Here is a 27,746-nt window from a genome sequence, read left to right as displayed (position 1 = left end):
TTGGCCATTACCAAATCTGAAAGGAATTGAAGACTGGAGGAATGAGAAAGCCAAAAGCAACAAGGAAGACGAGTCTCCACCCATAACAATACCTTGGTGCTCTCTCGTGTGTCTTCGAAGAGTTCCACCTTGAATTGTGTGCCATTAAGGCAGACCATGGCAGATGGCTCTGGGGGATGGAGCTCTGACAAGGTCAAAGCACTGAGCTGCTCCTCCAGGGAAAGGAGCAGGCCTTCACTCTTCAGCTCAGTCTGGTCAAGAGTCTAGACATAAGGAAACAAATCCAATATAAGCAAAAATGGCTTAAAGGCTTATGCCAGTTTAGGAAACTGGCCAAACTGTTGATCCAAGCTAAGGCCTGTGCTCAACACTTAAAATCTTTTACAGGATGCCACCAGTAACTCCTCACAGAAACATTAGAATAATTTCAACCATATTAAAAGCCTAACAAACAATAAAAGTTTGAAAGGTTATAAGACAGATGCCTTGTCCATTTTCCCCAGTTTTCAAACTCTATGTCAGTCATTTAAACTTAAGTTTAGATTCCCAGAGTAAAAGGAAGTTCCATGCAGTTCTATAGTCCCACACAAATCTTCTTAATTATAGAGCTAGGACTACCAAATTAACTAGAGATAATCTTGCAAATGCTCTTTTAGTTAAATGGCTTATGGGCATTAACAGACACATCTCAATCTGAAAGTCCAGGCAAGTGCTGTTTACAGCACTAGCTGCCCACTAAAGGCAGCCTTGGGCAAAGGCAACAATGACGGAAGAATAAGAACGCATCTGTGAAGCCAAGGCATTCCCAGTCAGCCTCTCTATAATAGATGAACCCAGGACCTGAGAGACACAAGTCAAAGAACAGACAGACAGCATCATAATTAAAATGAACCTAGGAGCTTCTCAGGTAAATGTACCAGATTACCCCACATGGGGTGGACATGTGGAGGATTTTCCTTACCGATTTTAATAAAGAGAGGTGACAACAGCACTGGCGGAGTCTCAGCAACAATGACAGGATGTGGGCAGTGCTAGAACCCTGACAGTCAGCCTTGGTGCTAGGCCCAGGATTACAAGACTCAAATTCCTTTGATACTGCCAAAGGGAGACACAAACCAGAAAAAGATGGGGAAGGGCAGAGAGAATTGTTAGAAGGGCCAGGGGTCTATGTTAAAGTTCAGTGGAGAGGGCTAGAACACACGTCCATTTCAAGAAAGCATTTCCCCACTAGATAGGCTCTCTCCCCTTTAGACTGTAAGCTCCTTGAAGACAAGGACTATCTTTTACTTTTCTTTGTATCCCCGGGGCTTAGTGCTGAATAAACATTTCCTGATTGCCTAGTATGCCATAAATATACTTGTGGTTCTCTGCCTTCAACAAGGGACCCAAACTAGGTGAAATCTTGGTTTGCTTCAAAGACAGATTTTGCCCCCCCCCCCCACTTGAGTTGTTTTTAAAATACACAAGTTCCATTCTGACTCACTTTTTAACTACTATGCCATATCAATTCTTCAGGAAAACATTTTATTAAATGGCCCAAATGGTATTTCACTGGGTCCATTTCCCATATATATCACACTGTGTCTTCTAGCAGGCTCCCTCCTCTGGATGTGGAAGTGAACCTGGACTCTTCAAACTCCCCTTGGCAAGAGGGTCACAGATTCTGGCACGTCATGCCAAGTTGGACAGGTGATCAGTTTGGGCTCCCTGACGGACCATAGGACAGTAGTATCACCAGCAGGGCTTATCAGACTTGTGCTTATGGAATGACTAAGAGCTTTGAGGAGTCGGGAGGGATGGATTCAACCTAGGGGAAGAATCCATACTAATTACATTGTCAGTCTTTGGATGTGAAATCCCACCCTTACCTCTACTGAATGGATTATCAGGACTCTTTCCAGATTGCTTGTTTTCACTCTGATGTCTTTTTAAGTAGGACTGCAGAGTTGACCTGGATCAAACAAGAGACATACTATGATACACAAAGTACTCTACCACCTATAAGTCACTTCCCCCACAGTCATCCTGGGGTGCTCAAAGAAACCATAAAGTGAAGGTCATGATCACTATGGGTCTAGGGGAGAAGCAAGTCACTGGTAAATAATTAAGATCACAGATAAAAGATCACAGATAACTGTCAGTTGGAATTAATACAATAACAAGCAACAACTAAATATGATGACATAAGAACTAGGAAAAAAGAGTCTGATTTTTAACAAAAAGGTAGAAAAAGTCACAAAGATAGAGGCAGAAAACAGGGAGAGAAAACCTGAGGGCAAGGGGGAAAGACAAAAATCTTTATAGTCTAGGGGGGCCCAACCTAACCTTTCACTTATTACCAAAGGAAAGAGAGCATGAATGAAATATGAGAGATTCAGAGAGACAGGGAAAGAGAAAGAGAGCACACTTCATTTATCCCATACCTTGACTTTGTAAAAAGGACATTATACACAGCCTTTTCATCTTCTGAAAGTTTCAACTGGTGCAACTGAAAGCGACGTTGGGGCAACACCACCTGGTGAGGAATAAGGGAAATATTAAGCTGGTGTGTCTATGCACTTATTTACAATATGTGTTTATATTGTTATAAAGGTAAAGATATCTTAGCTGTTTCTCTTAATACACCATCTAAAAGATACTGCAGAGCAGACTCACAGAAACTGCCGCAGATAATCAGGCTCCCAATCCTTACTTAAAAATTAGCTGCCACCTTGAAGAGAGACTCCTGATAGTTATAGTCACTGCATTAAGGAGCAATCCTGCAGTCTCTTCTGAAGTAGGAAATCAGGAGCCACAGACCCCACTGAAGCCAAGAAGCTACCATTTCTGCACAATGAAAAGGACACTATCTCCCCTCCTGCTCTGGCCACCCAAGTGAAAGATAGAAATGAAGTTACCAGGGGTTTGCCGGTTGAATCCAGCTGGTCTTTGGTTCTTCTCAGCAAAAGACTCTTGGTTAAAATATTTAACCTTTCCTCTCCTTTGGATGAACCATTGTCAACCTGACTCTTCCACAGCTTGAACTCATCAAATGGAGAACAACGGAGAAACCTGATTTTTGAAAGGGATGGAGTGAGATTAAAACAAAGAAACACAGAGAAAGGTTAAAGCACAATCTGAGAGGAAAGGTAAACCATATTCTGTGTTTCATCTGCCCCCTGACCACAGTAAAGAGATCCCAGTTAAGACCCCATCAACCAGATCAAGAAAGCCACTCAGAATTTCTCCATAAATGTTTCGGAATGAATAGTCACAAAAGCACAGCAACCAAGAAGCCAAATTCTCTAAAAGTTGGTCTTGCATTCCTATAGGAACACACTGAAGAACAAGCAACAACATTCTTTTGTGCCGCTGCTAATACAACTATGGGTCTTGCCTTAAATCCTACTTTTTGCAAAGGACAAAATCCATGACTTTCTGTTGACCTAAATGGACATTTTGTTTCCTTTTAAATCAAATTCTTTGGCATTTGAGTGGAAGGGTGGTTGGTAGAAAAACTACACTATAGTTGGAGACAGGAGATTCACATCTCACCTGAGCTTAATAACTGGGTAACCCATGCAAGTAACTTAACCTCCCAAATCTTAGTTTGCTCATCCAAAAACAGGAATAGTTAATTATTATAAGCAGCAAGGTGCCCTGTCAGAGAAAGAAGGCAGCATTCCCAAGTGGGTCAAATTCCTCTCACCATCCTGACCAACACTTTCCCTCATTTGCTAGTCCAAGACCCTACACCCAAGAATCTCAGGAACAGCAGAACTGCTCAGACCACCCAACTTCCTTCAAAGTACCCACAACCCCCATCCAGGGGTAAAAACCCCCTCTGAGAAGAGGCCCCCTCATCCCTGCTACCAAGATAGGTAAGCACAAGAGAACAGGGCTCCTGCTCCTACTTCTCAGCACCCCCACCCTCAGCCCTGCCTAGAGTTATTGTCCAGGGAAGCCACCCTTGTAGAGATGAGATCTGGGAATTAACTATGCCCCACAGTTACTGCAGACCTAGAAAAGAAGTGCTCACTCCCAAAGTCCTTAGCACTATGTCAAAGTTTCAAAGTCAGAAACAGAAATGGTTTTATCAATAGAAAGGACACTAAAGAAGGCATATTAGCAGGTCTTGATGCTTCACCCTAAGGACCACTGGGCTTTCCCATCTGACTTGTAGTTAAACCTTCTAGCTAGGTTTTCTCCTCTTTTTGGAATGAGTCCTTACAAGCATGGGTTGTTTTCTCTCTGTATCTCTAGGGCTCAGTACAGTGTGGGGTTCACAGAAAGTGCTAAATAAATGGTCTTTTCTTCTTTCACTCATTCATTTCATTCAATCAAGTATTTAGCTCACAGGGTTGCTTGATGAATCAAACAGAAATGGAAAAATGGACGTAAAGCACTTTATAAACTTTACAGAATCACATAAATGTGAATCTTCTATAAATACATGAATTTCTTATAAAGACAATCAATTATCAATCAATCATCAAGCATAAATTTAGAAAGACCCTTTGCTATTAAAAAGATGAATAGCCTCATCTTCTGTTATATGAGAAATCTGACTCCCATTCAGGCTCTCCATGGAAGAACATCCATAAAATGTTACACAAAGCACCCATATTCTTCCAAAATCTTAGAAAGCCAGCTTACCTCAGTAATGAATACATGTCTAGCAGGTTGTTCTGAATGGGGGTTCCTGTGACAGCCCAGCGGGCAACAGCTTGTAGCTTACATACTGCTATGGAGGTCTGGACTCGGGAATTCTTAATATTGTGAGCTTCATCCAAGATGATGCGAGCCCAGACTGTTTGGAGCAATGGTGACGTGCACTCCTGGAAAAGGGAAGAACCAACAACAGCTTGGAATAATGTTCATCAATTAGTGATGCAGTAATTTGAAATGGGAAGGCTTCATGTTTAGATCATTAAACTGGGAATTACTAACTCAACAGGTGGGCAAATCATTTAAAGTTCTCTACCTCACCCTATCTATATTTCTTTAAGATTTCCAATCTTTCAAAAACAAGGTAAAAGAAACTGTCACCATTCAAGAAGGCCACATGCAAAAAAAAAATCACCACAAATACATACATCTGGAAACATTGAAAAGTACAATAGATGTAGCAGATAAAGCACCAGCCTTGGAGTCAGGAGTACCTGGGTTCAAATCCAGTCTCAGACGCTTAATAATTACCTAGCTGTGTGGCCTTGGGCAAGACATTTAACCCCACTGTCTTGCAAAAACAAACAAACAAAAAAAAAAACAACCTAAAAATAAAGTACAGTTGAAACCTATTGAAGCAACATATATATACTAAAGTACAAATGATATGGAAAATATTAGAATAATTGCTATTCTGGGACAATATAGATTTATGAGTCTGTTGTTGCCACCATAAAAAAAACTCACTACTAAAAAAAATGTATTCATTCAATAAAGAATTGTCAGACATTCTTCCTTAGAAAGCTGCACTAAAACTACTCATAAGCCTACCTATCAAGTGAACTTGCTTTTTTTAAAGTTTATAATTTTATTTATTTAAGGCACTGGGATTAAGTAACTTGCCCAAGGTCACACAGTTAGGCAATTATTAAGCGTCTGAGGCTGGATTTGAACTCAGGGCTAGTGCTCTATCTACAAGTTAACTTTCTTAATTGTATCTATTACTTTCCTTACCCTTTGATCTCACTTATTTGCACCAGTCATTTTTTTCTTTCAGATTCCATGAATTATGGATATAGATATGTCCAGTATACTGTTTAATTTGCAGTATTAATAAGTATCCAAAAAGTTTAGTAACACACTGATTACCCTCGTGGAAAACCTTTGACCCGACATACATAAGCTTCTTGTATTTATGCTATTGTTCCAATTTATGTAAGGCAGATCTATTTCTACTATAAGAAACAACTTGAATTATGTCTCATTTCAACATAAAATAAAATTCAAACACATACAAATAACAACTAAATAAATAAATAAATAAATAATGTGTTGAAGTGTATAAGAGAGTGATTGCAAAGTGACAAAGGTGGGTCAGAAAAGCAGATATTCAATCTGATCTGTATAAATAACTTCCATTTTACAGAATTAAAGAGAAGAGCTGTTAACCCCATGAGTTAGGTAAAAGACTCCATCCCAGTTAATGATACAAGGTCTCTAAAATTATTTTTCCTCAAACTATCTCACCTCCACACAGACATCAGTAGCAGGGACATCTCCCTCTTCCTTCTTGGTAGGGATCTCCTTGGCAAGAAGACTATAGGTGGTGATTACTACATCATATCTGGAGAGGCTATATAAACATCATAGATGGAAATGAATAAATTTGAAAGACAGAATTAATACTTGAGAAGTATCTGTTCCTACCTGATCAAATTCTTGAGGACGAAAAAGTACTTTACAAATCTTTAAAGCTCTACATTGAATTGAAGTATTATTCATGAAACCAACACCCCTCAGATGACTTATGTATAATGGCAAAGATACACAATTTAATTGTATTATATCATATATACTACATAAGGCCGGGTTAGTTTCATTCTTAATCAAAGAATGTGAGGGGAAAAAAACAGATTTTCAGGGTGGAAAAATCCCTTAAACTAGGAGAAACATGAACTCAGTCTACTTTTCAGGCCTCTTTTAGGTGAGTGCTGCTGCCACCTGGTGACAAACCCAAGGAATTTCAAGGCCTTCTAGGTCTTAGCTGAATTTCAATAATGCCAAAAATAAGTAAAAGCCATTATTTGGCTATCAATACATGCATATCATTCTACTTTATCATAGAAAAGGGGTTACAGTTTAACACCAAGCATGATCTCTTCTTTTTCCAATGAGATTCCTGGTGGGAGATAGTTTGATTTTTCCCCCTGTTCCAAATATGCATGAAATGTGATTGATTTTGAAATTGAAAATTTCTTCATCTTTTGGATACCACACATATTAGCAACATTGGTTAGAATGGAATTTAAACGGGAGAGTAAACAGATGCCAGAAAGGATGACACCATCTTGGTCTTGCTAGTAAAGGTTAACTCTAACCTAGTCTCCCTTAAGTTAACTGGATACTAAACACTTTCAAGGTCACAATTGTCTTTACTTACACTTTTGCATGCTGTTCCCGATTAGACCCATGGTAAAGATAGACTTTAAGCCTGTTGCTGCTCACACGTTTTTCTATTTCCTTTTTCCAATGATGAATCAGGGAGGCAGGGCAGATAATTAGAGTGCCATGGGATGTAACGCTGGTAGAATCTTAAGGGGAAAAAACATGCAATCAAATGATCAAATGTTGCTTAAAGTTCTTGTTGACCCCTTACCTTTTTTTGATCTACTCAATTTTTATTACTCATTTCTACAGGTTTCTGAATATGAGCTGAAAGAGAACCTCTTTTAAATAAAATTGTTTTAACTACTTTCCTTCCTTTCCCCCATAAAGATATAAATCAGTTAGCTAATACTGGCTCTTTAGTGCCAGAGAACTGTGTTGGACATCTATTTAGGCTGGTATTTTGTATGATCTAAAAAGCAATATTATATATTATCTGCCTAGAAAGGGAAGAAGGTATAGAATGAAGAACAAGAAGACATTTGATAATTCTCAAGTTTCTCATTAGTTGAGTTTTTAGTGTGACTATTATTCTGAAGTGCTGTCAAAACAAGAACACATTCAAATATAAGTATGAAAAACAATTTCCAACTCCAAAATCGGACAAATTATTTGGAGTAATCTGTTCTTGGGTCACCCTGTTCACATAATTGAGAAGACTGGGAAATGTGTTCAAATAATATTCATTAATCACTATACTTTATAATGGAAGTGGGTTCCATTCTAACAATAAATATAGTTTCTTCTTTCATTTCTAGAATGGTTAGATTTTTTCAGATTTGAGTTTATCTTTATAATTATTTGATCCAAGATAATTCCAAAGGACTAATGATGGAAAAAATGCAATCCATTACCAGAGAGAAAACTGATGATTTTTTTGAGGACAAATTGAAGCCTAATTTTCTCAATTTTTTTTGCTTCCTTTTTGCAATTTGACTAATATGAAAATGCTTTGCTTGATTTCACATGTATAATCGATACTATATTGTTTGTAAACTCAGTGGAGGGGAGAGGGAGAGAATCTTGAACTCAAAATTTAAAAAGAATATTAGAAATAAATAATTTTTAAAAAAGAAACGTACACAGGAAACAACAAAACGAAGAAAAATATAATTAGGAAAAAACACTGGTGAAAAAAGCAATTGTGCAAATTTGGCTATAGTATGTTATATGTAATTATGGATATGTTACATGTAATTATGGTTACGTGTCTGGACTCGGTCAAAAGAAATAAAAGTCAAGCTTTACATCTCATACTAGAAATCAACTTCACAAGTTCAGCCATAGTTAGAGAACAGTCTGCTTGCAAAAAATTTAGTCAATAGTATGATATATCAGCCAAAAAAGCTAATGCTACTGGGGTTTCATGAAGAGGGGCTTAACTTCCACTGCACTGAACCCTTCTCGGATCTCATATGGAGTAACCTCAGTTTTGGGGAGACAGTTTAAGAGAAATGACACACTGGAAAGCATTCAGAGGAGAGCCACCAGAACGGTGAAAGATTTTGAGTTTATATAAGGATCAACTGGAGGAACCAGGAATGTGCAGTACGAATCAAAAATCATAGGGGACATGAGAGCTGTGCCTGCAAGTGTGTGAAGGAACTGTCAAGTGAAAGTGTGACTAGGTTTGTTCTATCTGGCTCCAGGGGGAACCAGAAAGAATAGGGAGAAATTGAAAAGAGATGTAGGCTTAAGATCAAGAAAAACTTACTATCAGAGCTATCCAAAAGTGAAAAGACCATCTGAGAAGTGGTGAGTTTCCCCTCCTTTGAGATGGTCAAGTGAAGGCTACAGGAGCTTTTGGTTAGGTATGTTACAGTGAGGATTCCCTTGGCCTGAGAGTCAGGTTACATAGGCAATGATGTCCTTCTATTCTAGTTTTAAAATCCGAACTTGGACATCCAGGCTGCTAGCTATCCCCTCCTAATTTTGTGTCACTTTCAATTTAATAAAACTGCTATCTACGACCAATATGTTAAATAATACAAAGCCAAGCATGAATCCATGAGAAATCCCATTGGAGAGCCTTCCACAAGATAATACATAATTATTAATGATTACTTTTTGGAATTTTGATATTCCAACATATTCTATACAATTGGAATCCAGTTATTACACAATTCCAAATCCATTTAATTGTATTTTGTCATCTAACCCACATCTAATCATCTTTTCCACAAGATTAGCACGAGCTACTCAGAACTATGTAACAGATTCTTTTATCTATGTAACAAGTGTTCAAAAGCGCATTATTTTGGAGAATTAATTTCCTTATACAATATGAAAAGAACAATTTTGATATGTCAAATTTTAAAATATTTGGATAAATAAGACCAATACAACTAAAATTAAAAGGGAGTAACTGTGAAAAAAATTATTAGAGTAAGTTTCTCTGAAAAAGACTTCATTTCCAAGATATATAAAGAACAGATTCTAATTTATAAAAATAAGAACCAGGGCGGCTAGGTGGCTCCGGCCCTGGAGTCAGGAGTACCTGAGTTCAAATCCTGCCTCTGATACTTAATAATTACCTAGCTGTGTGGCCTTGGGCAAGCCACTTAACCCCATTGGCCTTGCAAAAACCTAAAAAAAAATAAAATTAAAAAAATAAAAATAAGAACCATTCCCCATTGATTAACAATCAAAGAATATGAATAGGTAGTTTTCGGAAGAAATCCTCCAAGTAATCAATAGTCATATAAAAATGGATCAAAGCATTAATAATTAGAAGAGAGCAAAGTTGACAAAAAAAAAAAAGGAAAATGACAAATATGGAGATGCCACTGGAAAATAGGCATACTGATGCACTGTTGGTAGAGCTGTTAACTAGTCTGGTCATTCTGAAAAGCAATTTGGAATTATATACAAAAAAAATTAAAGTGTATTCCCTTTAACCCAGTCAAACCCCTATTAGGTCTATATTCCCAAAAGATCAGAGAAAATGAAAAGGGCCCCATATGTACAAACATTCTTTTTTGTGACGGAAGCCCATCAATTGGGGAATGGCTAACACATTATAGTGTCTGAATGTAACAGAATTACCATGCTTTAGGAAATGATGAAAGGGAAGGTTTTAGAGAAAGCTGAGAAGATTTGTAGGAACTGATGCTGAGTGAAATGAGAAGGGGAAAGGAAGAGAACAAGTATTTATTATGTAGCAATTAAATCTGAATCACTAAGTGCATTATAAATATGATCCAGAGATAAAAACAATCCTGAGAGGTAGAGATTATTATCCCCATTGCTAGCTGAAGAAACCCAGGTAGCTAGTAAGTGTTTAAGGCTCATTTAAACACAGCTTTCCTGACTCCAGGGTTTCCTGAGCAACCAGGAAAACAATTTACATAATAAACACTGTAAAAACTTAAGTCTGAAAGACTGAAGATCCCTTATCAGCACAATGATCAATCACAATTCCAGAGAATTCATAGGGAAACATGTACCACCTCCTGACAGAGAGCTGATGGATTCAAGGTGCAAGTTAAGACTTATTTTTTGATTAAGGCTAATACAGGAAATTGTTTTTCATGACTATGTGTATTTATTATGTTTTGATATTTTCCTTTTCAATGGCAGAGAAGGAAGAGATTGAATTTTTTTCATACAAAAAATTAATTCAAAAACATTTTCTAAATAGAAAATTTGCCAATTTTAGTTAAGCCTATAGTCACTCTGAGTTCTTACTAAAAATGACACCTAAGAAATTTTTTGACTCCCTCACAGATGGACTAAGTGTGACCCAGAGTGTATTGACTGCTTATAATTTGAAGCCTCCTTCTCTCATCCCAGAAGAAACCCCCTCTATCCTCTACCATCTCTGGAGATCGATAAAACAAGCTTTTGGTCTTTCTTTTTCTTCTGCTCTTGATTTTTCTGGGTTAAAATGAGTGCAATCATCGTCAGGGTCTTGCCTAAGCCCATATCATCCGCTGGAAAAGAAGAACACAGAAGAGAGCTACAGTTATTCAGGGTAAAGGATTAACTTGCCTTCAAAGCCCTTGGGCACATTCTTTGCTTCCCTTTCCCTTCATGGGTTCCATCGTAGTTCCTCTTCTTCCCTTAAAAATCTCTGGCTGAAAACTGACTGAAGTTTTCTTCCCATTGCCATGTATTTTGATTCTTTACCACTTGACTCAGAACTTCCAAAGTACGCAGAAATTACACACTTGAAAAAGGTTCATAAACAAATGTTAACCTCACAACAACCAAGCACGCACCTTCAAAGTGGTTCTACTTGAGCAATAAATTGAATTCCTTTCCTAAAAAGGATGGTAGAATTTTTAAATTTGACAAAATGGAAAAACCCAAACTAAATGATATGCCTTTTATGCAAAAAACTGGCTACCAAAAGAAAAGTATCTCCAAAGGCAGTTAATTACATCACAAAAGATATGGTGACATCTTCTGCCCATTCTAGGAATTTTATGCTAAGAATAAAAGCTTCCCACTGCTAATCACTGTGGATTTAGGAATGAGTTTAGTCTCCTTAGAACCAAGGCAACTACAGTATAATTAAGTAGAAGAGATTTTGTTGATTAATAACTAGCATTACACTGTCTGAGAAGAAACAGCAGCTTGCAGAAACAGACTTAGGAACTTAACTAGAAAAAGAATGAATCAAGGGCAGTGCAAAAACAGCAGGTGGGAGCAGAGGAAATGATAAAGGAATCTGGGAGTTTTAGAAAAAAGAAAATGGAAAGACTAACATGAAAATTTATTTTACATAACTGCACATGTATAACCTACATCAGATTGAAGGGGTAGGGTAGGGAAGGGAGTGAAAGATATAATTTGGAACTCAAAACTTTAAAAAAAAGTTAAAAAACACTGAAAGCCAAATAATTAAAAAAAGAATAACTTATTGACTAAAATAAACTGATTCTGAATATATGTGGCAGACAATTCATTTTAGAAGAAAATATCCACGTTCCCATGTTTCAAATTTTGTTATTTTTTTTTCTTATTTCAACAAATAAAGGTCTGTAGCAGAATGGAAAGAGTAAAAAAAAGAGAGCGAGAGAGAGCTAGGGAAAACAACAAAAAAAATCCACAAAACTCCTATTACAGTTCACAAGACTGGCTAGAATTCTACCTTTAGTGATCTCCCTACACCTCTCTGCAGATATTCTATCATTAGGTTATACGTTCTCACAAAGGCCAATATTTCTCCATTTACCTAGAATTCCTCCATGAGGTTTCTGGTTCTCTCTCCATAGCAACCATGCCAAGGCTTGCTTTTGATGCAGAAGCAAAGGGACCTGAGAAGAAAATTGAAGTGTAAAATATAATTTTCCCAGTCATGCTGTACTTAGTTGTGGTTGCTCAGAATCTAACATTCTGCTCCTTTATTACATGATCTTCATTTACAGGAAAAAAAAAAATCTTATTTCTTAGGATCTTCTACAGAAAAAAAATAGCATTATGAAATCAACTCTGTTACCTCCTTCTAACTCTGACAAAGGTCAAGATTCACTCTGCCTCTTTAGATCCTTATTCAAATAACTACTTCCATTTTTAAAAGAGCTATTTCACTGAAGAGTGAAGAGATATTCTTTGAAGTCCTTTATCTTTGCTCTAGCCTGGAAACCAGTCCTACACTGTGAGGTATGTCAGAAAGACAGAGAATATTCCAAATATCTCACTGCAAATTTACCCTTCATGTTCATACTGGCTGTTGAAATAGAAATGATTTGGAACCTTAGAAACAACCATTCAACCTTCAGAATTTAGGAAAGAATGCAGGCAAGATATCCATTTAATCACGAGAGTATATTTCAAAAGATTCAGAGACACAACAGATAGGATCCCATGGATTAAATGAAAAGTTGGACCAGGAAAGATGGGAAACAATAATAAAATTCTGATAACATAAAAAGAAATAATTTCAGTGAAAAGAGTAAGTTGTCTAAAGAGACCACTATGAGTGCACAGGAGAACTCAAATCAATTTAGATTTTGGGAAGATAACATACAGAAGAAGGAAGTAAGGACAAATAGGACAGGATGAATACAAATGCATACTGCAATACCATGAAAATAATGTGAGGAACACTAAAATTTGGAATGATCTGATGCAACAAAGATCCTATTTTTTGTTTTCTTTTGTAAGGTTCTTTTTGGCTGTAATAAATAAAAGAGAAGAGATATGACTGCTGCTCATGTGGATGGGACAATGAAAAGACAGCAGATCAATAATTCAATACTTGCTTCTATTTCCTTTGCCAAGTACAATGACCTTCAGACTGGAAAACCCAAAACAAAAATGGATAATAGGGTATTGATATCCAAGATTTGTATTAAAAGAGCACTTAGCTGCCCTGGATGGATTCAAGTCACCAATTGCAGATTATTAGAGGGTAGGACCATGAATTTAGAATGGGAAAATACCTTTAAAGTCATTTAGTTTAATTCCTTAATGTTACAAGTGAAAAGGCCCAGAAAATGTGACTTTTTTAAGGTAACACATGTAACCTGGAGAAGACAAGATGAGGGAGGAAAATGACTGGTGTCTTCAAGCCTATGAAATGAAACCTTGTGAAAGAGGGATTAGATTTTTTCAACTCTTTCTTTAACCTGCTTGGGCAGGTTACCTCACTGGGCTTTAGTTTCCTCATGAGAACAAGGAGGCTGATTTAGCTGATAAGGTCCTTTCCAACTTTAAATCTATGATCCTATGAAATAGGAAACCTAGTTAGAAATGGTAGAGCCAAGTTTAGGTTCGATGTTAAAGAAAACCTTCCTCTTTCTCATAATCAGATTGATGAGATGGTGGAAAGGGACACCAGGGGAGGTGATCATCTACCTAACTAGAGCTCTTCAAAGAATGGCTGGCTGTTCACCTGTTGGTGATGTGATGGAGAGATTCTTGTTCAGTCCCCTCAAGTCTGTTAGGACCAGCACTCCAGACAATAAAACCTAGGAAGCCAGAGCTCATTTCTGCATACAACCCACTAGTAATTGCCTTTAGTTTTGTCAGTTATCCTGTCTGGAAAGTCTTAGCCATCTCTTCTCTGCCAATTAGAAACTTACATTTTGAGGTCCAGTTCAAACATCAACTCTATGAATTGTTTTTTTTTTTTTAATTTTTATTTATTTAAGGCAATGGGGCTAAGGGCCCAAGGTCACCCAGCTAGGTAATTATTAAGTGTATGAGGCTGCATTTGAACTCAAGTCCTCCTGACTCCAAGGCTGATGCACTGTGTGCCACCTAGCTGTCCCACTATGAATTATTTTTGACCCACCTTAACAGATAATGATCTTTTCCTCTGAGCTTATTTAAGATTTTAGTTGAAAAAGTCACTTCCAGGGTCAGGATACATTCACATACATAAGGGGACAAGACTTCTGGTATTACTGCCTGCTGTCTTGGCATTCTCTGGACCCATTAAGTAATGACACTGCTCATCTTCTTCATCCCCGAAGTAACTAATAAAATATTCTAGAACTTGTTATTTTTCCCCCAGGTCCTCCCCTCCTACCTTCCCAACTGCTATAGAGGGCAGCCCTCCCCTGATTCCAGTTGTCTTTAGAATTATCACCTAGGGGTCATCCTAGATGCTACACTACCTTTCACCCTCCATTTCACCTTTGCATTATCTCTTGATCATGCTTCTTTCTCCCTCCTCTCCTCCTCTCCTCCAACTCCTGACCTCCCTGGCTTCCTTTCAGACCCATTTCCAACTCCTCTTAATTCTAGCGCTTTCTCTCTATTAATTACTTCCTATTTTTCCTGAACATAACTTGTCTACAAAACTCTGTTCATTTGTTGGAGGAGACTCCATTAGATTGTGAACTTTTTCTATCTCCAGTACTTAGGAAAAGTACTTTACACATGTAGGTGTTTCATAAATAATGAATGGATGGTATGGACTTAATAAATGCTTAATGATAAAATCAAGTTATTTCATCACTAAACATAATAAAAAGGCTATCAGATGGGAAGTTACTAAAGCATCCAGAGATAGAAATGCTATATTATAGACTTCTAGTAATCTATAATTTAAGCTTTTCAGCACTGAGGCTTCACCTGAGGTCCAGTAAGTTGGCAAGAATGATGGGAGATGGGAACAGAGTAGGATTGTAAGCACCTAAAGGGCAGGGATTGTCTTTTGCCTCTTTTTGCATCCCAGACTCTTAAGAGTTTAACTGATTGATTCACTGACTGATATAATGAGGGCATTAATATGCTATTTGGTAGGGTGTTTGGATTGCGTTAACCACTTCAGAATGAAGGTTAGAATTATGCCAAGAAAGTGATTAAAAAATGTCTATCATTTGACCCCCCCTCTATCCTGAGCAATTAAATGATGGGGGGGGGGAGAAGCCCATATATACCTAAATATTCAGAGAAGTTCTTCACAGCAGTCAAGAATTGGAATAGTAGCTGGCCATCCACTAGGAATGATTAAACAAGTGGTAGCGCTTAAATATAAAGGAGTAATACTGTGCAGAGAAGCATCAGAAGATACATAAATTGATCAAAACAAAGTAAACAGAACCAGGAAAGCAACAAACACAATAACAATGCCAACGAAGAAAGCAACATAAAACTGCAATGACAATGACTAGAAACCTCTCCCTCCTTCCCAACCTCTTGGCTGAGAAGAATGCAAAAAATATAAGACTTTTTTTTGATGAGCTGGTTAGTTTGGATGAACTTCTTTCTTCTTCTGTTTTTTATTCAACTTACTTTCAACCCCTCTGGATCTTCTGCCACTGTTTTCTTGTCAGGACATGATTCAAGAGATTTGTGGAGCTGATCAATGGCTTCACTTGTAACTTTCCACACAGCTTGAAGGCGTTCTTGGGTCATACGGCCCCCATACAAATGACCTTTATGTAGGAAAAATATAATAAATCCAATTTTACGTAACCTGGTTGGACAGAGGCTATTAATTCCTTCCTGCTAAAATGCCACAGTGGCTGAAACATGTAAGAGGCAGTACTGTGAAACAAGGGATAGTTTTGGAACCAGAGAACTTGCACTCAAGATTCTAGAAAGATGGGGAGACTATGGTTGCATGTGGAGGGCAGAGAGGTGGTGCCAGGGCACTGAGTCTGGAGTCAGATTCATCTTCCTGAAATCACACCTGGCCTCAGACACTTGTGCCTCTGTTACCCTGGGCAAGTCACTCATCCCTGTTTGCCTCATTTTCTCAGCTGTAAAACAAGCTGGATAAGGAAAGGGCAAACCATCCCAATACCTCTGCTGAGAAAAACCTCAAATAGGGCCATGAAGAGTTGTACAGGACTAAAAATGACTGAACAACAACATGGGTATAGACACTGCATGCACTGGAGGACTCAAACCTTTGGTTGATTAGTTTTACTGATCATTTTCCACCATTACTAGGTACAAAGTTCAGTGAGATCAAGGGAAAAACACTATAATAGGAAATAACTTGTGTGAAAACAAGTTATCAGTACAACTCTAAGTTTATGATTCTTTGACATGAGAAAATATGCATGCATCTATCCATAAATAAAATTAGTGAAAAGAAAACTACCACAAGCATAAAGTGCTTCAATATTTAAAAACTGATTAGGGCAGCTAGATGGGCACAAATGAATAAAGCAGCAGAGCAGCCCTGGAGTCAGGAGGACCCAAGTTCAAATCCAGCCTCAGATACTTAATAATTACTTAGCCATGTGACCTTGGGCAAGTCAAATTGCCTTGCATTAAAAAAAATATTTAAAAACTGATCTAACCACCTCATAAAGATGGGAAGAGGAATTGGATTAGGTCTAAAAAATGAGTTACAGTTCCCAGAGTAAAATCTTCATTAAGAGTTCAAAAGTAGCTTTTGCTTTCACATGAGCCTATGAGCATTCAAAAGCTAGCCCTTATCCATTATCTATAACAATATTTACAATGGTTAAAAATCACAACAAAAATTGATCTTACTTCCATGGTGCTGGCTGGATCCCCCAACAGAAGCCTGGTAGGGAGCATGCAATTCCAAAGAACCAGGGGAGTGAGAATACTGAAGTAGCAGAGGTTTGGCTGGCACGATGCAAGATGCTTCTGCAGTGGTTTTGGTGAATGGATTGCACGACAGACAGTCATGAGCTTTGCCTTCCTTATTACTCTCTGCTTGAAACGTAGGAAGCAATCAAAAGGTTAGAAAAATAAAAAAGTCAATCAATGATGTGAGAGTTACAAGGAGTTAGAAATGAGTAGCAATCACTACCTTTCTAGTGAAAGGGAAAGCAGGAAGGAGAGAAGGGGGGGGGGGTTCCCAAAATTGATTAAATGACAGAAATTAGAGAGGACATTCCAAAACTAGTATAGGCTTTGGAAGAAAACTCAAGAGGCAAAAGTAGGAGAACCTAAAGAAGAGAACAAGTGTATCAGTTCAGTTTGCTTCTATGGCAACAATCAGATGTTTGACAAGACATAACCCCTTTTACCTTGGTCTGTACTTGTCAGAGTGGCTAGGGAGAGAGCGGTAAGAGCTGCCTCCAAATCCTGAACCTGTTTGAGGAGTCTTTCGCCCTTGTCTGGAAGAGCCTGGAGGTTCACAGTTGCCAATGTACTCTGAAAAACAGATGCTGTTAGACTGATGCCCTTTTCTTAACAACATGCAAGGAGAGAATTTTAAATAAAAATACAACAAAGACCTGAGCATCTTGAAAATTAGCTCTTGTGTAGTGGTTTGGAATTTTTTTTTCCTAATGTTTTTCCCACACCAGAAAAGCAACCGAGAAAAGGGAACAGAGGGGAATATGGATAATTTCCCTGACAATTCCTTTTCCTTATTTGTATATTATCCTTAAAGCTTTTATGCATTAAACTTCTAGAGCTCTATTTGCCCATAACAAACACTGATTGTATGAAACCACTAAATTGTTCTTGCTGGATGCCTCCTAGACAGTATGTCCTGGGTTCTTTCCATTTCACTACTATCTTAAATGTTCACCCTCTAAAATTCCCTCCAACCTAATCAACATCTAGGTTAAGTATCTAAAAATATGCTAAGTACAAATACTTCTAAGAGCCACCCCCCAGAAAGTATTACCTCTAAATTACCCATATTTACAGCCTAGAGTTACTCGCACCACAAATAAACAAATATCACAGCACCAAAAGTCACCTTTTTTTGCTTAAGTTGCTCCGTGAGATGCAGATGCTGGGCCACAGGGTCGAAAGGCTCCACTATCTTTAAAGTCTTTGTGAATCCTGGGCCTGATCGTGACTCGCTCTGCTCAGGCACTTTGAGAATCTTTTTCTGTGTGGTCTCCTCCACCACCTGTACCTGTGGGGAGCTTTCTGGTTTGGAGGAACCAAGAACAGTGCCTTCCCTGCCTTCTCTGAGGCCTTTCTTTTCTCCTGGGGCAGCTGATCCTGACTGTCCATTGACCCCTCTTGGAGGGGCTCCTTTGGGTATCTCTGCTTTGGTCTGGGGGCCAGGACTAGCTTTGGCCTTTGTTTTAGCCTCATGGTGCTTAGGCTGCTCACTCTGGGTCTTCTTTACAGTATCTGGTCTGATCAGATGGGCAGGTCTGGGCTTTGTTGCACTCCCCCCCTGAAGGGCTGGTTCACCTGCCTCTAAGGGACTTGCATCTACTGATTTCTTCTCTTTAAGAGGAACAGAATTTTTTCTTGGATCTTCTTCAGTGGGCAGGTCTAGTTTAATCTGAGAAAAGCCTCCCGGGTGTGAAATTTGGGGATCTTTCGCTTTGTTTTGAAGCACTGCTCCCTTCTCCAGGGCCTGTGATTTCCTTATCACCACATCCAGGGGAGGTTTCTCTTGCACACTAGATTCTGGCAAAGACTTCTGCTCCTTGTTTTGGGGCAAAAGTTCATCTTTCTTTTCCTTCAACTTCTTTTCAGCTCTCTTTTCCTCATTTTCACCACCATATAGTTGTTTCCAGAGAGATGGTTGTTGGTTCTTGTCTAAAATTTTAAAAGGATTTCGTGGCTGGCTGGAATGCTGCAGCTGATCAGATGCATCCTGGGCTTTACTGCTTAATTTATTTTTAGGACTGGGCTCCTGAAATAGGCATCAAAGAATAAAAGTCTAACACACACACACTTATAAGGAGGATGTGTATGTGTAAAACTAACTTTTCATCTCCCTTAAAACAGTCTCCCCAGGAGTTGTCACTCCTCCCAGAAAGAATCAGAATTCAGGAGACTTGTTTAAGATCCACATACAAGCTGCTACAAGACCCCTCAAAATGTACCAGTTTGGGTGGTCTCAGAAAAATATTGACTGACCTCCACAGAATATTCTGCAGAATCAAGAGCTGAAAAAGTGACCATCAAAATGCTAAAAAGTAAATACTTTCCCATGCCATCATAATATTGTCTATCTTTCTTTTTTTTGTTGTCTATCTTTCTTTATGCTAGGCCCAATATTATGAATGATCATAATGACCCAAATACACTCTAGGAGAAAGCATGTTATAACAGAAAAAAAAAGTCTGAAGCTATTATCAGGAAACTTGGATTAAAATCTTGGCTCTTAAAAATCACTCTCTTATTATAGGCAAATCAATTCAACTTTTGGGGGTTTCTGTTTCCTTTGCCTGAAAAGTTGTCATGGGAGAAATACCTAGCAAAATAAACAAATAAATAAATAAATAAACAAACAAACAAATAAATAAAACTATCTAGAAATATGAGAATTAGCATTATTCCCATTTTAGTAATCAAGAACTGCATAAAATCTCTGAAATGGAAAATTTCCCCACATCTATAAATGTCATCAACTGGAGATTTTGAGCAAGAATTTACTTTCATCTTGCAGTGTGCTTAGTAGATGGAAGATAGGAATTGTGTCAGAAAGACCTGAGTTTCAATCCCACCTCATTTAGAATTTGTCTAAAGACAAGTCACTTAAACTCCTTTGAGCCTCAGTTTCTTCACTTAGCAAATGGAATATGTATTGTAACTACCTCACAGGATGGTTAAATTCGAATAAATTAATGTGCATAAAGCACCCTGCAAAACTTAAATTGGCAAATGAAAATCAGGTATGATGACCACGATGTCTAATCACTCTCTAAAAAAGACCCTTCGATTTTAGTTTGAATGTATATTTTCTCCAAATAAATGTAATACTGACAAGTTTTAGAACATAAAAGCTGCATCGAATTGGTAAAAAGAACAATTGCTTTTATTATAACTGTTGAAATCTACAGACCCCTCTATAAGTCAGTGGCTACATATTGATCAAAGTAGGTCAATTCATAATGGGATGAAATGTCATAGGTCAAAGCTGAAGACCTGAATAGCCCTGGTGTCTATTAACTGAAGAAAACTCTTCACCCCCCAGAGAGGCAGTCAACTGCACTTCTGGACAGGACTCATTGTTAAATCTAGCCTACATCTATCTGTCTCTTACAACTGCACTCATTTCTTTAGACTGCATTTAAACAACCAAGTCCAACAAATGCTTGCGAATCACTGGTTATGTGCAAAGCATGATCTTAGACTACACAGGGACATAAAGGAAGCAAGATCTACCCTCAAAGGGGATAGGGAAGTAAGGAGGCTAGAAAGGGAAATCAGGGCCAGATTGTGGAAGGCTCCAAAAAAAAAAATCAGACTAAGGAATTTTCATTTTATTCTAGAGGAAATAGAAAACCACAAAAGGTTTTTGATTGGTTTTGTCCAAAACAAAACAAAAGAGGACAGTACTCAGATTATACCAGTGCCTTTGAAGGTTGGACTGGACAAGAGAAAAGAGTGAAAACAGGGAGACCAATGATCCAAGCAAGAGATAAGGAGGGGCGACGGCTAGGTGGTGCAGCGGTAGAGCACTGGCCCTGGAGTCAGGAGGACCTGAGTTCAAATCTGGCCTGGGACACTTAATAATTACCTAGCTGTGTGGCCTTGGGAAAGCCACTCAACTCCAAAAACTAGAGAGAGAGAGAGAGAGAGAGAGAGAGAGAGAGAGAGAGAGAGAGAGAAGGATGGCCTGACCTAAGGAGGCAAGGAGAATAAACAGAAGAGCAATTTCTGAGAAATCATGGTGGTGGAATCCATTAAGTCCATTAAGTCAAACAAAATGACTGGTTATGGAGAGGAAAGAAGTCAAGGATTGCTGTAAGATCATGACACCCATATTTGTGCCCTTAATATAAATAAGGAAGGTTCTAGGGGGCTTTAGAGGAAAACATGATGAATTAAGTTTTGGAAAAAAACCTCACTTTGACACACTGTAGGACAACCAACTGGAGATGCAGGACTAGAATTCAGACAAAGATAAAGGAGGCACAGTAACATGCAGGCAATACATGGATATATATTTGTATATATTGTTTGTTCAGTCATGCCTCACTTTCCATGACCTCATTTGGATATTCTTGGCAGAGGTGTTGGATTGATTTACGATTTCCTTCCCCAGTTCAGTTTACAAATGAGGAAACTGAGGCAAACAGGATTAAGTGATTTGTCCAGGGTCATACATCTGGCAAGAATCTACACACACGTTTATGTATATGCATACGTATACAGAAGGTCATATGTATAAGGCTAGATCTGAAGTCAGGAAGGCCTGAGTTCAAATCTTACCTCAGATACTAACTATGCAACTACAGGCAAGTTATTTATCCTCTTTCTCACATGCTTCTTCTGTGAATGGGGATAATAACAGTACCTATCTCCTGGAGTTGTTGTGAAGATAAAATGAGGCAATCTAAGATAAAACAGACTGTTTTGCAAACTTTAAAGCATAATATAAATGCTAGCTATCATTATCATTATTATGATATCATCATCACCATTATTAATATTGACATGTACAACCAAAGGAGAAGATGAGTTTACTTAGGCAAAAAGTGTAGAGAAAAAGACAAAGGGAACCAGAGCAAAGAAGCAGGAGATGAATGATGATGATGATGATGATGATGATGAAGTGAAGACTGAAGAGTTATCCAGGAAGGAGAACTAAGAAAGGAGTGGCACAAATGCAAGAAAAGGGGATGAGCATAAGTGGCAGAGAGGGTTTTTTTTTTTTAAAGATGAAGATATGGAAAAGGTCACTGTTTTGGATTTAGCAATTTAGAAAATCACTGATAATCTGTAAGAGTAGTTTGAAGAACCTAGTGGTTTAGCCTAGTGGTCATGGTCCAGTAAGAGAAAGGGAGCTCACCTGCTGCCCTCTGGATGAGAGACAAGACATTAAAAACCTGGTTTGGACTCCAGCTCGGGGCCAAAGTCTTCTCTGACCATGGCCCAGCCAATGCTGCTTGGCTGTCCCCCCCCCCCTTTCCTATGTGTTGTAAATTCTTTTAATAAACTTTTTTTTATTTCCAAAAAATAAAGGAAAGAGGAATAAGATAAGAACATGAGCAAATGGCAGGCTCCAACGAAACTTTAGGGTAGTTAGTTTTTTAAGGATAAGCTATGTACATATTTATAGATAGCTAATGGGGGAAGAAACAAAGGAAAATAAAGAGGGAGAACGGAAAAGAATATGAGGGGAGAGAGGGGAAGAAGGAAGTGGAAAAGGGGCTGGTTAAGGGAAATACAGGGGTAAAAGTTGATTAGGGAGACAAGTGGGACTGGGGGGACAGGACAAAGGAGACCAAAAAGGAGAAAAAAAGGAGTGACAGGAAGAGAGAAGGAATGATAGGAGAGGGGAAGAAAGAAACATAGGAGGGAGATAGAGATGAAAAGAGAAAGGCAAAGAAGGGGAAGAGGAGAAGAAAGATGGTGGAGAGAAGAGAGAGAGAAGGAAAGAAGAGAGGAGATGGAGGAACTGAATACATAAATATAAATAAAGGATAACAGACAGGATATGAACAAGTGTCCAAGTCCAAGGGTTGTATTTGGCAAAGAAAAAGTCACCAAATCCACTGGGACTGTAACAAAGTAAAAAGTCAATGAGGTTCAGATTGGTTTTGAGGTACAAAACAGGACAGTTGAGGAAGCTAAGATGCTTGGTTTCAATTTTCTCAATAAAGTAGGAGCTGAGGTCGTCTGCTGAGAGTGAAGAAGAGTGGGGGCAGACTTAGAAGCTTGAGAAGAAAAATGGTTTAGAAGAGCCATCATGAAATGACAGCCAAATCAGGCACAAATAATTCACAAGCAATAAGGGTCTGGTTGGTTAAATAGTAAGGTTTAACAGGGAATTGGTTGTTTAAATCAAGTTGAGTCATTCCTACCTTCCAGGGAACACTTCCGCACCAATGTTTCTTCTCTGCTTTACTTTGACTACATCGATAGAACAATCTAAAAGAACATAAAACACAAAGGAGAGTCATGAAAGCCTAATCACAAGTGCTAAGTTTATTTTTTATAACCAAACCCAAAAGCTTTATTAAGAGAAATTATCTTGTATGTACTCCATGATGTACAGTATGTATGCTTGATAAGCTCTAAGGGCATTTGAAAATGAAGGAAAAATAGTGACAATGCTGCTGCTGTAATAACCAGAGGATATATGCATTTCTTTTGCTCCCTTAAAACTTAACTGAACATTGATTTAAGCTTTTCTCAAAATTGATCCATTTTTGTCTTAATTGAAAGGCAGCTACAAAGACTTGAATCACAGCTAAATAAGAGCTTTTATTTAATATGTTCAACATCCAGGGAGTCAAATTATTTGCATTCAGAAAAAAGTATGCCAGAGTTAAATCGTTTTAGTCTTGATTATAACTACTTTATGAAAACTAAGTCAATCAAACGCTATAGAAAATTATCATTGAATAAAAAAATGCAAGTGAAATAAAGGATTCCAAGAAATAGTCAAGAGCCTGAGGTTGTTTCCCATGGGCTCCACTTGTCCCACCTCCTGCTGACCCCATGTAGGGACTTCAGCGCTTTGGTGATTTCCTGGACCCCCTTCTCTTCCATCTCTTGCTGCTCAGTCTTTCTAAGCCTATTTTTCATTCTCCTTGGGGCCTCCAGCACTGATTCTAAAGTCATTCTCCTCCATCCCAGTCTCAATCCTGTATTTTAATCATTTCAATCCAGTCCTCTCCTCTCTTCTCCAATCTCTTGACCATTTATCCCTTCACTCAGGGGTTTTGTCCTGCCAAACCCTTCAACTGGCCTAATCACTCCCATCATGTGCTTCCTCTGTGGCTCCTATTTATAAGCTGAAAGAGAATAGATATCTCTCTTGGGCCCTTTCTGAAGCAAGGGTATCCTCTTACTCCTCCAAAAAACCCTTCACATGGTTCTCCCTCCATCCCTCCCACCTTTCCCCCTTCCCCCAAAGCTAAAGACCACAGTCTAATATTTTACTTAAAAATAGAAGCTCCTCCTGTGAACTGCAGTGATGTCCTCCCAGTGATGCAAGTGTCTTTAGCAAACATGCAGAACCCTGTTTTATGCCTCATTTGATATTAATAATCAGGTAGGGGGATAAAATTATCTCTTTTGTTATATCTTTTAAGGAATTAAAGAATCACAAGAATTGGAAGACATCAGTGGTTCATGAGTCTACCCCAAATTCAAAAAGATTCCTCTAAAATATACACATCAACTTTTGTTAACTCAAACAAGGAGTCTATTGCCATCTCATTACATTTGTAGAGTTATTAGGATTTTCCCCCTAAAATGTATCTAAATGTGCCTCTTTACAACTTCTATACATGGTGCCTGGTTCTCCTTTCAGGGGCCTAGGACAAGGACAATCCTCCAAACACTGAGCCAGATACCACTTTCCCCAAATCTTTTCTAAACCAACCAGGGCTCCTTCAAGATTCATTACCAGTCAAGGTGCCCTCTTCTTGATGGTTTCCAACAATGAGATCAAACTGTTAAGAATCAGATCCCTGTTATCAGAAAACCAAATGAACATTATCTGTATTGTATCTTATTTTTATTCATTTTATTAAACATTTCACAATTACATTTTAGTCTGGTTCTTGCAGCACCTCAAATCTGACACCTCTAGTCTACTTAATAATAATAATAATAATAATGATCACCACCACCACCACCACCACCACCATCATCATGCTTGTCCTTCATTCTCATTCTCTCTCTCTCTCATTCTCTCCCCCCCCACTTTTTGGCTAGGCAATGGGGTTACCTAACAAGTAAGGTAATTATTAAATGTCTGAGGTCACATTTGAACTCTTTCTGGGGTTCTATCCACTGTGCCTCTGAGCTGTCTCTTATCCTTCATTCTCAAAGAAAGACATGACATCAGGAAAGTGATGCCATGACAAGCACATGAATTGGATTTGAATGGAGGGAGGATGGGGGCTATGCTAAGTCACCAGCCTCACTTTCTCCTTCAGAGCCCTCTGAAGTCTAGTGGCCAGATATGAATCAGGACAACTTAGAGATGGCCTTAGATGTGAGGCAATCAGGTATAAATGATTTGCCCAAGGTCACATAAGTATTGATGTCTGAGGTCAAATTTAAACTCCTGTCCTTTGGACTCAAAGTCAGTGCTCTATTCATTGCACTGCCCTTCTGGACCTATGGTGCCCCAAACCAAAGACTCCAAATGGATCTGACAAGGACAGAACCCAACTATACTATTGCTTTTTTATTCCCTGAAAATAAGGTCTCTTTTTAATGATACCCAACATCTCAATAAGTTTTCCTGTCTGTAGTATCACAATTTTGAATGGTTGAATGAAAAAGCATTTATTAAGGGGGCATCTAGGTGGTGCAGTGGATAGGGCATGGCCCTGGAATCAGGAGGACCTGAGTTCAAATCCAGTCTCAAACCCTTAATAATTACTTAGCTGTGTAATCTTGGGCAAGTCACTTAACCCCATTGCCTTGCCAAAAAAGGGCACTTATTAAGCATATACTATGAGAAAAGCACTGTACGGTCATATGCTGAATTTGAAAATCCATTAAGATTCAGAGATTTTTTTACAAACACACTGCTAACTAACCATTCTTCCCTCATTTTGTATTTGTGAAGTTGCTTTCTTGAACTGTGTAGACTTTATAATTATCCCTATATTAAATTTCATCATATTAAATTCAGCATAATATTCTAGCTTTTAAAGATGTTTGTATCTTTACTGTCATTTAGTATATTAGATATCTCTCCCAGTTGTGTCTTAACTCCATATATATATATATATATATATATATATGTAAAACAGCAGAGATTGAAATACAGTTCTAGGGAAATCTTTCCTTCCAAGATGACATTAAAACTGTTAAAGATTACTCTGAGTCCTGTGATTCAACCAACTCTGAATTCATCTAACTGTATTTTACCCAGGACACATCTTGTCCACTTTTCCACAAAAACAGAAGATATTTGATCAAATCCCTTGTAAAAATCTAGTTAAACTGCATCTGCTAGGGGCTCACTTACCACTCATTATTAATCATGGGCATCAACATGTACACACAGGTAAAGAGAGAACTAACAACTAGGAGAGGACCAGAAAAAGACAATTAGATGGCTGAATGGATAGGACGCCAGACCCAGAGTCAAGAATATCTGAGTTCAAATCCAACCACTCAGTAACTGCCCACTAGTCACTTACTCATTGAGTGACCTGGGCAAGTCATTTAACCTCTGTTTGACTCAGTTTCCTCCTTTGTAAAATGTGGATAATAATAGCACCTACCTCCCAAGGTTGCTGTGAGGATAAAATGAGATCATAAATGTAAAGTGCTTAGCACAGAATGTGACCCAAGTTAAGTTTCATATAAATGTTAGCGAGCAGCAGCAGCAGCAGTAGTAGTAGTAGTAGTATTTCCCCACATCAGTTTTAGATCCCAAAGATCACCAAAAGGCCCCAGGGCAAACTACTCATTTTATAGATGAGGAAACTGGGCCCTAGAGAGATGGAGAGACTTGCTAGTGAATACCAGAGTGGGTATTTGACTCCAAGAGTAGGTACTTTAGTTGATACTTAAAGGAAAAGAAATATTCTAAAGGAACAAACAGAAAGAGGAGGAATAGTACAGAAATAGTCAACAAGAGGGAAAAATGGAATCCTGAGAAACCAATTTGGCTGGAACACAAATGGAAAGAAGGGAAGTAATAAACAAATCTTTCTGCAAAGAGAGGTGCAAAGTCAAACTGAAGAGTTTTTCTTTTGTCTTCAATGACATAGGGAGGTGCCGAAGTCTTGAGAAAGAGGCAACAGGGTCAGGCCTGCCCCCTCGGGAGATGATGGAGGATGGAATGGAGAATGAAGAGAGTAAAGTGTGAATGCCAATGAGAAGCCACCACAATAGTCCAGGGGAGTGGAGGGACTGGGAAGAGGTCATGGGAGAACAGGGAAATGGGTGGGTATGAGAGTGTGGAGGCAGATCAAATAACACCTGGCAACTTACTGCAAAGGAAAGGGAAAAGCCAAATATTGCTCCAAGACTGTCAAGCTGTATGACAAGGGGGTGGTCATGCTCATATGTGACAAACAGAAAAGTGAGGAGGCATAGATTTAAGGCTGAAGATACCCACTGAATTTGCATCATTGCCTGTAGGACTTCCAAGCAAAAATGTAAGGCAACATTAGAGGAGGTCAGGAGAATTAAAGCAGAGCTGCACAGATCTGGGAATTGTCTGGACAGGAGTGACAAATGAAGCTGTTTAAGATCTCCAGGAGAGCATCCATTGCTACTAAAAACACTAGAGTGTAGGAAAAAATTGTTTGTTCCTTAGAATGATAAGCAGTATTTTATCTGAAACCATCAACAAGCATTATATGCAAAGGGGATAGGCTTGAGGCACTGCCAATAAGATCAGGGGTGAAACAAGGATG

General features: G+C 38.5%; 1 protein-coding gene across 2 annotated transcripts in view; it reads right to left on the bottom strand.

Moving 5' to 3' along the window:
• The window catches only part of TTF2 (transcription termination factor 2), a 58,684-nt gene that overhangs the window by 16,916 nt on the left and 14,022 nt on the right, over nt 1-27,746 (bottom strand). Inside the window, exons 4-18 of one of the 2 annotated variants that reach the window (XM_074188542.1) lie at nt 23,211-23,277; nt 18,188-19,087; nt 17,505-17,631; nt 16,999-17,187; nt 15,784-15,926; nt 12,272-12,353; nt 10,908-11,024; nt 7,088-7,238; nt 6,175-6,280; nt 4,636-4,817; nt 2,898-3,051; nt 2,424-2,515; nt 1,869-1,951; nt 962-1,095; nt 93-263 (exon numbers count right to left, since the gene is read on the bottom strand). In XM_074188542.1, coding sequence (XP_074044643.1) covers nt 93-263; nt 962-1,095; nt 1,869-1,951; nt 2,424-2,515; nt 2,898-3,051; nt 4,636-4,817; nt 6,175-6,280; nt 7,088-7,238; nt 10,908-11,024; nt 12,272-12,353; nt 15,784-15,926; nt 16,999-17,187; nt 17,505-17,631; nt 18,188-19,087; nt 23,211-23,277 — 2,698 coding nt within the window. The remainder of the gene's footprint in view (nt 1-92; nt 264-961; nt 1,096-1,868; nt 1,952-2,423; nt 2,516-2,897; nt 3,052-4,635; nt 4,818-6,174; nt 6,281-7,087; nt 7,239-10,907; nt 11,025-12,271; nt 12,354-15,783; nt 15,927-16,998; nt 17,188-17,504; nt 17,632-18,187; nt 19,088-23,210; nt 23,278-27,746) is intronic. The other variant, XM_074188543.1, reaches the window with a different exon arrangement.

The sequence above is a fragment of the Macrotis lagotis genome, chromosome 5, assembly GCF_037893015.1.
Source record: "Macrotis lagotis isolate mMagLag1 chromosome 5, bilby.v1.9.chrom.fasta, whole genome shotgun sequence".
Classification (NCBI taxonomy): Eukaryota; Metazoa; Chordata; class Mammalia; order Peramelemorphia; family Peramelidae; genus Macrotis; species Macrotis lagotis.
This window is presented reverse-complemented; position numbering and strand designations above follow the sequence as displayed.